Source organism: Fusarium vanettenii, assembly GCF_000151355.1.
Source record: "Fusarium vanettenii 77-13-4 chromosome 3 genomic scaffold NECHAsca_2_chr3_3_0, whole genome shotgun sequence".
In the NCBI taxonomy this organism is placed as follows: domain Eukaryota; kingdom Fungi; phylum Ascomycota; class Sordariomycetes; order Hypocreales; family Nectriaceae; genus Fusarium; species Fusarium vanettenii.
The window spans coordinates 1,634,786-1,647,548 of NW_003315880.1; the positions used below are offsets into that span (position 1 = coordinate 1,634,786).

Sequence of the window (12,763 nt, forward strand, 5' to 3'; positions counted from 1 at the left end):
AGGTCGACAATAAAATGCCGCTGATCCTCCCACTCAAAGCTCTTCTCCCCAGCCTTCTCAAGGGATAGTCTCAAGCCCCTCGACATGAAGCTCTCATCATATCTCTGCGCGGCGGTCCTGGCCACGGTTGGTCAGGCCGCCAAGGACACGCCGCTGTACAAGGACCCGAAAGCCTCTGTGGATGATCGTGTTGCCGATCTCCTCAAGCGCATGACGGTCAAGGACAAGATGGCCCAGCTCATCCAGGGCGACATGTCCAACTATCTCAACCTCACCGATGGCAGGGTGAACAAGACAGGCCTGGCCTGGAACATGGACAACCGTGCCAACTCTCTCTGGACTGGCTTGTATGCCAAGATGGAGACTGTAAAGAAGGCTGCAAAGCTTGCACAGGACTATATGCTCAAGGAGACTGAGCTTGGTACGTTTCACCTCACTGATCATCTTGTCAAACACTAACAGTCCTTAGGTATCCCTACCTTTGTCCAGAGCGAGGGTCTCCATGGTGTCTTGATCCTCAATGGCACCATCTTCAACTCTCCCATTGGCATAGGATGCTCTTTCAACCCCGAGCTCGTTGAGAAGATGGCAGGTGTGATTGCTACTGAGAGCCGAGCTCTTGGCATCAACCAGCTGTTTTCCCCTCAAGCCGATCTCGCCCGAGAGTTGCGATTCGGCCGAGTGGAGGAGTGCTTCTCCGAGGACTCGCACCTGTATGTTCCTTTGCCAGATGGGACCAACTGATGTACTAATGGCTCTACAGCGCAGGTGAAATGTCATACCGGTACGTCAAGGGTCTCCAGGCTGGAGGCGTGTCGGCCATGGTCAAGCATTTTGTAAGTTGAAGCTCACCAAGACTTGTCGGCACAACTAACATGCATGTCAAGGCTGCTTTTGCTACCCCAGAGCAGGGTATCAACACCGGCCCAGTCCACGGTGGTGAGCGCGAGCTGCGATCTCTCTATCTCCCAGCCCTGAAGCGGGCTATCATTGATGGAGGTGCCACCTCTATCATGTCTTCTTACAACTCCTACGATGGAGTCCCAACTGTCTCTGACTCTTACCTTCTCACTGATATCCTTCGAGATGAGTGGGGTTATGAGTACTATGTCATCTCTGACGCTGGTGGCACTGCCCGTCTCGCCAACGCCTTCTACATCTGCCCCATTGAGGATAATGAATGCATTACTCTCGAGGTATGTGCCCATACAGATTTACTTCTTGGCATTTTCTAACCAGTTACAGGCCCTCCCCGCTGGTAACGATGTCGAGATGGGTGGTGGCTACTGGAGCTACGAGTCCATCCCCGACCTTGTCAAGTCTGGAAAGCTCCCTGAGGCGACCCTCGACAAGGCCGTTTCCCGCGTGCTTCGCTCCAAGTTCACCATGGGTCTCTTCGAGAAACCCTTCACTGGTGTTTCTGACGACAAGATCTGGGACTACATCAACACCAAGCAGCACAAGAAGATCGCTCGTGACCTTGATGCTGAGAGTATCGTTCTCCTTGAGAACCACGACAACGTGCTGCCCTTGAAGAAGAATGCCAACGTGGCTGTTATTGGTCCTATGGCCCACGGCTATGTCAACGTAAGTATTCCCCCATTGACCTGAACTATCTAACAATACTAACCCAATCCCAGTATGGAGACTATGTCATCCACACTGCTCCATCCCGTGGCATCACACCGCTTGACGGCATCAAGGCTATTAGCAAGGGCAAGGTCACCTACGCTAAAGGCTGCGAGCGCTGGTCCAACGATGACTCTGGTTTCGATGAGGCTGTCGCCGCCGCCGAAAAGGCCGACGTCGCAATCGTCGTTGTCGGAACCTGGTCCCGCGACCAGAACGAGCTCTGGGCTGGCCTCAACGCCACCACCGGTGAGCACATTGACGTCAGCAACCTCGACCTCGTCGGTGCCATGCCCAGACTTGTCAAGGCCATCATCGAGACTGGCAAGCCCACCGTTGTCGTGTACAGCTCCGGCAAGCCCATCACCGAGCCCTGGATCTCCGAGGAGGCCGCCGCTCTCGTCCAGCAGTTCTACCAGTCCGAGCAGGGCGGATACGCTCTTGCTGATATCCTCTATGGTGAGGTGAACCCCTCTGGAAAGCTTTCCGTCAGCTTCCCCTACGACGTCGGAACCCTTCCCATCTACTACGACCACCTCAACTCTGCTCGCACCTGGCCCAACCCCGGCAAGGTGTACGAGAACGGCACCCTGGTCTTTGGAAACAACTACGTCCTCGAGAACCCCAACGCCCTCTACGAGTTTGGTTACGGTCTCTCCTACAGCAAGTTTGAGTTCTCCAACATTGCCGTTTCCAAGGAGAACGTCACCGCGTCCGACACCGTCACCGTCTCTGTCGACGTTGCCAACAAGTCGAAGCGAGACGGCGCCGAGGTTGTGCAGCTGTACGTCAAGGATATGCTCGCCTCGGTCGACGTGCCTCGATTCCAGCTCAAGGGCTTCAAGAAGGTCACCGTCAAGGCTGGCAAGACCACCACTGTCAAGATCGACCTCAAGGTTGCTGACTGGGGTCTGTGGAACCGCAAGATGAAGTACGTCGTCGAGCCTGGTGACTTTACTGTCTATGTCGGCAACTCGAGCGAGGACTTCAAGGGTAACGTGACAGTCACTGTTGCGTAGAGGAATGTCAATAGGTACACGTGTAGATATTTACGCTTCGCATGAAACGCTTTAGTTGTACATTACGATTTTGAATACGAATTACCTAAATGTGCATTAAACATCTCCGTTAGATTAGGCGCCCCCTGGGTTCTCGCAACTGGTGCCCTTCATGCGTGACTGTGGTGTTGGTACGAACATGGATGGGTAGAGTGGAAAGGTTAAGGGATTGCAGGATAGACTAACAATGTTTACAATGGGAGCCTATATAATCTTTGATGCTCGCTGAAATTAAAGTGTTTGAGCTTATATCTTGCTCGCTATATGAATAGTATTGTGGTTAAAGTCTGATGCGTGAAAGAGAGAAACGGGGGAACTATGGGCTAAGGATATGCTCTTCTCCGTAGTGTCTCTTTGCTGCAAACCAGAGCCGGCAAAGGTACAGGATTCCATTCAACAGGTTGACCCATTAAAAGTGGGTTACAGTGGAGCATAGGTGACCTCAGCGACAGGGGCACGGGTACCCACCAGGTACTACCTAATTTAGTAAAGCGTCCCCACTTAATAGTATTTGCTTTACGATTGGTTGGACAAGAATCTGTCCCTACGGCGGGGGTATATATAATATAGAGCCTGGCGGAAGGTCTTTTTAGTAAAAGGGAATATAATAAGTCTTAGTATAAATATAATTAAATAATTAAAATATAACATATATGATAAGCGAGTATTATAGATAAGCGAGTATTATAAAAATCTTAACCCTCCTTAGGAATATTATAATAAAAATACTATAAATTATCTAATTAATTAAAACTACTCGCTATACTTTTCCCTAGATATCTCGATTACTACCTAATAGGTCCTTGCATTATGGCTAGGCTAGCCGTAGATATTATAACGCCGAATACCCGGTCGCGCTAACCTTCCTTAACTACTACTCCGCGATGATTCCGCCACTACCTATGCATTAGTATCTATTTAATTAATTACTTGCCTTCCTTCCTCTACTATTATGACCCCTCTTTTCTATAGCTAGGTTCTTTTTGCCCTCTGGCGCCGACTAAGTATCTTATTTGCCTCCCGAAGGTCTTTATTCTTAGCAGCTAATAAGGCAACCCGATATATAATTACCTTTATCCCCTTCTTAAGAGACCTTAGGGCTTTAAGGATTGACTCTAGGGAGCTACTTTAATGCTTTCTAATTTATCTTTCGAGGTATTTAAACTAAGATTAGGCCTTAAGTATAGTCTTTAGGGTCCTTAATGCCTAAGAGGTTAATTAATTAGATACTTTCTTAACCGGCGTTAATATCTATAGCTATATATTAAGCTTTAAGATTATACTTTCTAGATTAAGAGGAATAAGCCTAGCCCCTTTGAATAATACCTTAATATTTCTTTTTATTATAGTAGCCTTATATGCTGCGTAGAAGGCTAGAAAGAACTTAGTCTTTGAAATATAGGTTATAGAGTATCTAATTAGATACTCTATTTCTCGACTATAAGCTCGCTTTAGCACGCTAAAGTACCTAATGTTAAGGGGCTAGAGTAGATAAGATAAATAAGGTAGTATATAAAGCTAGATAATTTTATTCTCCTTATAATATCTCTTAAATTCGATAGAGTAGTGACTTTTATGGCTATCGAGGATTAAGAGATAATAAGAACTAATTAATTAATTAGTTATATGCCGGTTAAAGTACTTAAGCTACTCGAGACCGGTCTCATTATCGGTCTAGCTATTTTAGGTCATTGTAATAGCCTAATCGCCCAGGAGGTTGCTTTCTTAGTACTAGTTAGCGAGGTAATATTAGCCCGCGCTGATAATAAACGGCGGGATTGACTAGCCTTCCGTATTGATCGCTTAGATTATTATAATCTATTCCTAATTTCTAGGCTATATTGATTTTGGCTTTGAATGCCTTTCTGAGCCTATGATAACTATTCCGCTTATAATTATGCCTATAAGGAAGCTAATCTCGTTAAAGTTATAAATATTATCTAATTAGATATTATACTTCGCGATTATGTTTGCTATAAGCTAAAATTAATCGCGGATAATAATTAGATCTTCGCACTTAGCTCTCTGGTAGTTATATTTCTAAAAAAAATATGTCTTAAGCTCTAGGTGTCGCTTAACGAAGTTATAAGCCTAGTATATACTAACTAGTAATACGTCGCGGCCGGTAAGTAATTAATTAGCTATATCTTTAATACTACGTAGCCGTAGGGGAAATCCTCGCGAATCTAGGTCGAGGATAAAGTAAATAAGGATATCTTCTTCTAGATTAAATAACTTACGTGAATTAGGGATAATATTGCGTCGAGACTGGATGCCTTATTGCCGGCGATATAAGGTATAATAGTAAACTATGTATATCGCTGCGGCGCGTCGGATACTTAGTTTTAGGTTATTTTGGAGGGCTTAAAGAGCTAGAAGAATTCTAGCTTTAGTATTAGAGCTTAATATGCTAGGTGGTTAAGAATTAATTAATTAAATAAAGAAGATATAAGGTAAGGGATTTTTGTGACACTTGCTTATCTGTGATACTCGCTTATTATATATGTTATCTTAGTTTAAGATAATTATTATTTAATATTTTTTACTATTGTAACTACTAAGACTTCGATAGCGATATTTAATCCTCGCTTTAGGTAGTATAAATTTAGCATATAATTATTTAATATTTTAAGAGATATTAAGTAAGTTTTAAGGGTAATTAAAATATAAATAAATATAATATACTTAGTATAATTATAATAGCTAGGTTTAATATATTAGTTATATTATAAAATAGTAATAATTTAGTCTTTTATATTATTTAATATACCCCTTAGGTTTTTATAACTAGTGCCCTTTATATATAATTATAATATTATTATAAATATAAATAAATAAAGTAAAAAAGTTAAGTAATTATAAGATAGACTAGTAATATTTATAATAGGAGCTTATATAATTAAAGATAGAGCTAGGAGAGTTTAAGAATACTTAATTTAAGAGCTATAATTAAATACTTTTACTTAGCTAGTAATTAAAAATTCTTATAAGCTTCGCTTAAATAAACTAATATTCTTTCTTATTTTATAACCTTTTCTCTTTTTTACTAACTTTAGCTTATTAATAAATCATAGCCTTAACTATCTCTGTTTCTTTTCTTTATTACCTTTTTACTTTTTTATTCTTTTACCTCTCTACCTTTACAGCTTTTTTAATAAAAATAACTAGAGAATAGCTAGAAGGCAACCAGAGAATAACAAGAGAATAACAAGAGAATAATAAGAGAATAATAAGAGAAGTATTAAATATAGCCCAAAGAGGCCTTAGTAAGTAAATTAATGCCTCTTTTTATTTCCTCTCTTTGCTTGCTCTAGATATCTTTATTTCTTCCTCGTCTTCCACTCTCTATTATCTTCCTCTTAACCATATCCACCCTCGTCGACTCATAAGTAAGCAGACATCTCTCTCTCATTGTATCACTCTTTATACTCTGCCTCTTCACACTCTGCCTCTTTGAACCCCCCACTCTCTGACGCCATCACCGAAGACCTCATTTCTCTCCGCTTGCCTGGCTCTCTCCAACATGGTGCCGCCAGTTGTGAAGCTCCCCTTATCCACACTGAGTTGCGAAACGGCATGCTCGGCGGTGTAGTCAACAGAGCGGGCATGGAGATCTGGCACCCCCAGCGTCCAAGCGTGGCCCCTGACGCTTCTATGCCCAGGGCCATGGTGAGCGCACCCGTTGAGCATACAAAGCTCTTGGCTCTATTTCCCTTTAGCGGGAGCTTTTTAATCATATCACACAATTCCTGGAGGGAGAGGGGGGTAACGAATGATCATGCAGTAGGGACTGAGAGAACTGGTGATGAGACCGAGTTACGCCTGCGTGGCAGAGACACCCACACTATTAAACTCTTGGGATGATATTATGACAGTAGTAAGGAAGAAGGAGAGTAGTTTTAGCGAAACTCAGACTAAATTTATACTGTAGGCTTCTCTTTCTATGATATCTCTTAGATCGTCCATCTCATCTTGAACGTATCCCACATGGTGACCATAGACTTCGCAGACAGGAATGAGATGACGCAGACTCTGTTTCTAACCCAGGCGTAAAAACGCTTAGCGTCTTTCTTACTTGGTTCTGATGAGGGTATGAAATGGAGCTGCATTTGACAGTATGCCCTATGGCCCGCTGATGCTTTTGCCCAACATCAGGCAATTCTCATGAAGCACAGTATTTCTCCCGGCAATGTGGTTCGGGGGCTGTGCGCCCACGCGGATCAAACCAGTATCATCTACGGTAGATGGCACGGTTTGGACAACCTCCCCAGACCCCTCGAACCCGAGGTCGACCATGGTTTCGCGGCTGCTAGGTTCATCATTTTCGTTCTTGGGAACTTCATCTTCTCGAACTGAAGGACGATTTTGGGGTATCGGAAGCGGGGTTGATCATCTTCATTTTTGGGTGCCTCCTCTTCAGAGTCGTCATCATCAGTCCAACTGTAACCGGAATCTTCGAAGTTTTCCACCTTGAACACGGGTTCGTAGGCGAATTGGCGGCGTTTTTTGACGGACGTTGAGATGGGTGACTCGTTCCTCCCAATCAAGGGACTCGGGAGGTCTCTGCCTACCTGGTCAGCAGCTGCTTGAAGCAATGATTTGGACACCGTAACTGACCTTTGCGTTTCCTGCCACGCGTATCCGTCGTTGAAACCGGCATCTTTGGGACAACACAGAGAATAGGGAAGCCCCTAAGAGAGAACTTCTCTTCGAGATTGAATGTGAACACGAGCCAATGGGTACCTGGAGCGAAAGACGAGGGACGAGAGCCGGCAGGGTAGTTGAAGGAGTTGAGGCTGGCCAGCCAAGGGAGGCAGAGTTGGTAGATTCTGGGGCTGGGAGGAACCAGAAGGCAATCGGAGGTGCCAGACGAGGGACAAGAGCCGAAGAGGGATAACGTCGTGTCAGGATGTCATGAGGAGAAGTGGACTGAAAATGGACGTGAGAGTTGCGGAAGAAGAGAGGGGAAAAAGAAGAGAAGGAGAAATTTGTGTCGTGACCAAGAGAGTGTCGTTTTGTGGAAGGCATTGTAAAAAGGAAGGTGCCTAGCTGGGGTGAGGCCCAGCTGAGGAAGGAGCGAGCCATTCGCATCACCAGTGTCGGCGCCACTCCAACTCCTCTATGACGAGAATCGCAAGTTTCTGGGCGATAAAATTTTGATTGCCTGAAGAAGAAAAGTGCAGTGGTCTTGGTTGGCAGAAGGTCGATTTGTTGGCAAATGGAAAGCTTTCATTGTCGCATGAAGAGCGCTGTGTTAGCATTGGGATATGATGCTATCATGTGTTCTTTGTTGTAGTTGAAGTCCGGCCCTTGATGGGATAAATGAGCCAGAGGATGATCGCATGAATAGAGAGATTAATGGGAAGAGCGCTGCTTATCTCCCATGTGCTGGGTCGTTGTGGATAATTCCACCTTCCATGGCAGATGAGCGTGGGGTTGATTACAGAGCAACATGGCGATGGTAATAAAGATGTATGTCAATGATGTGAAATGTGATGAGCGAATGCTGTCAGAAATTCATCAGACATGCCAGAGGGGCACGAGGCAAGGCCCTGACGAAGGGCAAAAAGAGGATGAGGGCATCGCCAGATTGAGGGTGACGTACTACTACCAACTAACCACAGTCACAGCAAGCCGTACTGAGTCCTTATCCTGCTTGCACAGACGGAGAGGTCACATGAACAATGTAAGCAGTGATTCACTGCCTATCATCAGTGTTGATAAATCTCAAAGCGACGTACCTCCAACCTGAACTCAACCATTGCATTAAACCTCTCGTTCCCTTGCCGTTCATAAACGCAAACCACATCGGGCTCTCTCGTCTTTCACAAGCGATAGCTCCTCCAGCTCCTTCGCCCTTTCACAGCCATCGGCTTCTTAGGCTCCCTCGCCTTTCACAAGCATTAGCACTGCGAAAACATAAGAACTTAACTCACAACGAGCCAACCAGATTGCATCATCCTCGAATACCTCTCTTTTCACCAAGGGAGAAAAAATATCCCATTATCCTTCGTATGTTGTTCCCTGTGTATTTCTAGCCATTATCTAGGACTCCTGGATAGGTAGCTAACAGCATATTCTTTCAGCACTCACCCCGTCAACAATTTCTCCTGTCACCTTCTAAGGAGCTCGCCACCTACGCACAGCAAGTGAGGATGCGACAATGGGGCTCTAGGAAGAGCAATAGTATCAGAGCCTCACCTTTGAGGAGATGCTTGTTGATTAGGTGCATGTTGGGAACCTGGGCTTCTCCCCTGGGTTGGACTCGGACGAAGATAAGGCCGAGTGCTTTTTTCATTCCCGATGTGCCAATTCAACGCCCGACGACAATCCAGTGAGAGTGGGCCAGCTTTGGAGTTCATTTCATGTCCCGTGCCTTTGTCATCTTCAAGATTAATGCTGTGATCTGACTCGACAATGGACGCGGGCGTAGAACTGGCGCCAAGATGTCGTCGTGAAATACTATAATAACCGTCACATTGGCATCTATCATACATCAACTACCCAAGGGTGACTGAGGAATTTCCAACTCCTACATAACTTTCATCCAAGATTCGAAAACTGCTGCATGATTAGATAGTGCTTCAAGTAAAGGTCTGGCTTGTTGCTTACATTCTCTGGAGAGTTAGTGATTTCTTCAAAAGCTTGAAGCGACTCGAATCCCATGGCAGCCAGCGGCTCAGTGCCATCATCCACAACCTATACCATTAGCAAAACTCCTAAAGATACAGATAGACTAAACTTACCCAGCCCAAAACAACCTTGGCTGCCTTGTGACCCTTGCTCTGGCGGACACCCATGAGTGCCAAGCCTTGCAAAACGAGGTTTGACTGTGGCATTGCTGGGACAATTGGTGCAAGGATACCACTGATGTCCTCAGTATGGGACAACAGAGCTGGTACGTGTGTTGCCAGAGAGCCATGTTGTTTCGAGATAATAATAGTGCCGAGTAGATTGCCCGTCGCGTCCTTTGCACGCACAATTCCGCATGACTTGTTGTCGGATAGAGCGTATCGATACAGCTCAAGGATCTCTGCATTGGCGTGCGTACGAACGTGGCTAAGGACACCGTCCCCGTTGTCCAGACCGTGAATCAGGTCAAAGCTGATGTTGGCCCGTTGTATGCTCTGTAGTAGACCCTCTGGGGCAGACCAGTTGGGGAGGTCTTGGATAATCATGTTGGTGACTCTTCGAGGGAATTGCACATCCCAGCCGCTGTTTGAGAACCACTCCTTGACGGTATTCACCTCAATGTCGACGGGGATTCCCAGGAAGACGCCAGGAAAGGCAGAGCCAAGTTGGACCTTTTTGATACCGCGCCGCTGCATGAGACTCCTGAGCGCCCGCCGATGGAGGGATCTACCGATGGATACATCCCGTTTAGAAGGATCAACAAAGATCGCTGCCAAGATGCCAACTCCGTGCAAAAAGTAGGTGGCAGCGAAGCCATACAGAGCGCCTGTGCTGCTGTTTCTCACAACCACGTGAGCCTCAGCGATGTTGGGGTTCTTGAGTTGAAAGGTTGCAGCAGTTGTGGTCCGTAGGAATTGTAGATCTGGTGCACTTGCTCGGTGGATAGCTCGTATAAGATCTTCTAGGCCAGAGGCATCACGGTCTGTGTGATACTCCTCAACGAGCCAGTGTTGTCTTGATTTGAGGACCTTCTTGCTCTTCCTCAAGGTGCCCGGTAGGGTCCCAAGAGGTGTAATATCTCCCACAAGTGCCCTTGCAAGAGCGTGCAGAGCGTTCTCCGTAAAGTCAAAGGTGCAGAGGTACGTGCCAATTGACTTGTCCATGGCAAAGTCGTAGGGTGAACTGACTGCCACCACGATCAACTGCTTCTTCTGGCCTCTACTCCGAAGCATCGCGCACATCATGTCGACGTGCTTGGTAAAGCCAGCTTGGTAGAGATTTCGGTTGGCATCAGCCGTGACAATAATGATACAAGATGCCCTATGGATCAAGTTTTCATGCACTACGTTAATTAGCAAATGGTACTCTACCAAGGCTGGAAGCCATCTCACCTGGGCGTACTCCATTCGCTGTATAGCTGGTATGGAGCAACTTTTCGTTGCGGGCTCGCGCAAGAGATTTACCAAACTCTCGAAACACACCCTCTCCGCTCATGATGGCGCTGCGGTCTCGGTCATTATGTGCCCATATGTGGTGAGAACCCCACGCTTGGCTTTGGTCGCCCTTGGTACTGAGGAGCTTTTTGGTCAGAGAGGATGCGGGAAGTGGCTTGACCAAGGGCGTGAGTAGAAGTAATTCTTCTCCTGGGTGCATTGAGGCAGAGAGGGGGAGTAGCTTCTCCTTGTCCCGAATGACAGTGATGGAGTCATCATAGGCGCGGAGTGATAGGGCAAGATGGGATGGGTGAAGTTGAGAGAGGAGGGAAATGCCTGGAGGGTTCAGTGCCTTGTTCCAAGATGTGCAAGTTGACTTGAGCTGAAGAACTCTCCTCAGCGAAGTAAAGATTCTCTCCTTGGTGATGATGCCGTTCTCGTAGCCCAGTTTCAATCCCTTGATAGCTTCGAGTTGAACATCGTAGGCACGGCAGAGGAGGACCAGATCACAGCCCGCCTCCACTGCCATGACAACACCGTTCTGTACACCAAGTTCATGACTGAGGGCCTCCATCTCCAAGCATTCTGAGATGGCAACGCCGTTGAAACCGAGCTCATCGCGGAGCAGGTCATCCACCACTTGGTCGGATAGACAAGCATGGCTCACGCTCATGGACGGGTTGGATATACCGCAGCCCCCGATGAACATGGCATCCAACTTGCCAGACCCAATGGCGTTTCGGAAGGGAACCAGAGCACTTATGCTCAGTTCTTCCAGTGTTTGGGTAATAATGGGAACATCTAGATTTGAACCAAGAAAGTCCAAGTTTCCATATGAAGGGAAGTGTTTCCCGCAGGAAGCTATCCCTGCATCACGGATTCCTCTCAGGGCAGCAAGACCATACTGAGATACTTCCTGCGGGTCGTCTCCCGTTGCGCGAACTCCCAGAGGTTGGTAGCGAGCGTTGTTCAAGACATCAAGAACTGGACCTAGCATGAGGTTCACACCACAAGCAGAGATCTCAGTTGCCGTAGCTTTGGTGACTTCATAGGCAAGGTCTGCTCGACCTGTGGCCGCAACTCCCATTGCACTTGGGAATTGACAGACATAGTCCTCGTCAAATAGACTGTTGACGCCCCCATTCTCTTGGTCAAGAGCAATCAACAGGGGTTGTGGATGACCCGCATTCTTGGCGATAGTCTGTAGTTCTTGAACAAGTTCAGCAGTTTGTTGGGCAGCTTCAAAAGGTCAGCATGGCTCATTGATTATGGGCAGATGGCTGGCAAGTGACTCACACTTGAGGTTCTTGGCAGTGAGGATAATGGAGCCGAGATGGTGATCCTCGATAAGGCTCCTGATCTGGGGGGTGACTTCAGTGCCATCCCAACCCATAATCAGGATCTGCCCAATGGCACTACGAGCAACCAGTTAGCATGAGTGGCCCAGACATTCATTGGCAATGACATCTCGCTGCACTCCTCCGAGTGTCGGAGCCGAAGGTGGAGGCCCCTTGACACTTGACAGCTGCCGTTGGAACCGGACGGACTCCTCGGAGGGCCGGAGCGGAGCTGTGGGTTGGTGGTGGTGGTTGGAGCTGGAGGCTTGGAGTGGGTACGTACCGGTCGAGATCCTGCCATATCGGATCCAGGTCGGCGTCGTCATTGCTATGGGCCATGGTCTGTGGGCGGCGGTGACGATGATGCCTCGTCACATGATACTTGCTTCTTCTCTGGTGCCGGTTGCTGCGATCGCCCCTCAACGTCCCCGTCGTCGGCGTGTGCTTGAGGTAACGATGCGATGCATTGCTGTAGTCTTCGCTCGAGGATGAGGAGGATGCTGACCCGGGAGGGGCCATGGCTGCTAAACTTCGGTAAACGGGAATGGCGCGTCCTGGTTGGCTGAGGCCCGAGGATACCTTGTGTCGGACTGGGTGGGGTTGTCAGGTTGTCTTATGGCCGTTGCTCGGTGATCATGGGTTGCGCCCCATGAGTTAACGTTACATGAACAAT

The 12,763-nt window shown here is 47.1% G+C and overlaps 2 protein-coding genes across 2 annotated transcripts; one reads left to right on the top strand and one right to left on the bottom strand.

Annotated features, from left to right (window-relative positions):
* Positions 1-84: 84 nt before the first annotated feature.
* Positions 85-2,648, top strand: NECHADRAFT_77768 (glycoside hydrolase family 3; the record flags this gene model as incomplete). Its single annotated transcript, XM_003052551.1, has 6 exons — positions 85-421; positions 470-713; positions 764-836; positions 888-1,196; positions 1,246-1,587; positions 1,641-2,648. 6 exons carry the CDS (start codon positions 85-87, stop codon positions 2,646-2,648), a joined length of 2,313 nt encoding a protein of 770 aa, XP_003052597.1.
* A 6,582-nt stretch (positions 2,649-9,230) lies between these two features.
* NECHADRAFT_35408 (glycoside hydrolase family 3) lies at positions 9,231-12,429 on the bottom strand (the record flags this gene model as incomplete). Its single annotated transcript, XM_003053064.1, has 5 exons — positions 9,231-9,386; positions 9,434-10,662; positions 10,712-11,992; positions 12,050-12,168; positions 12,374-12,429. 5 exons carry the CDS (start codon positions 12,427-12,429, stop codon positions 9,231-9,233), a joined length of 2,841 nt encoding a protein of 946 aa, XP_003053110.1.
* Between the last annotated feature and the right edge of the window lie 334 nt (positions 12,430-12,763).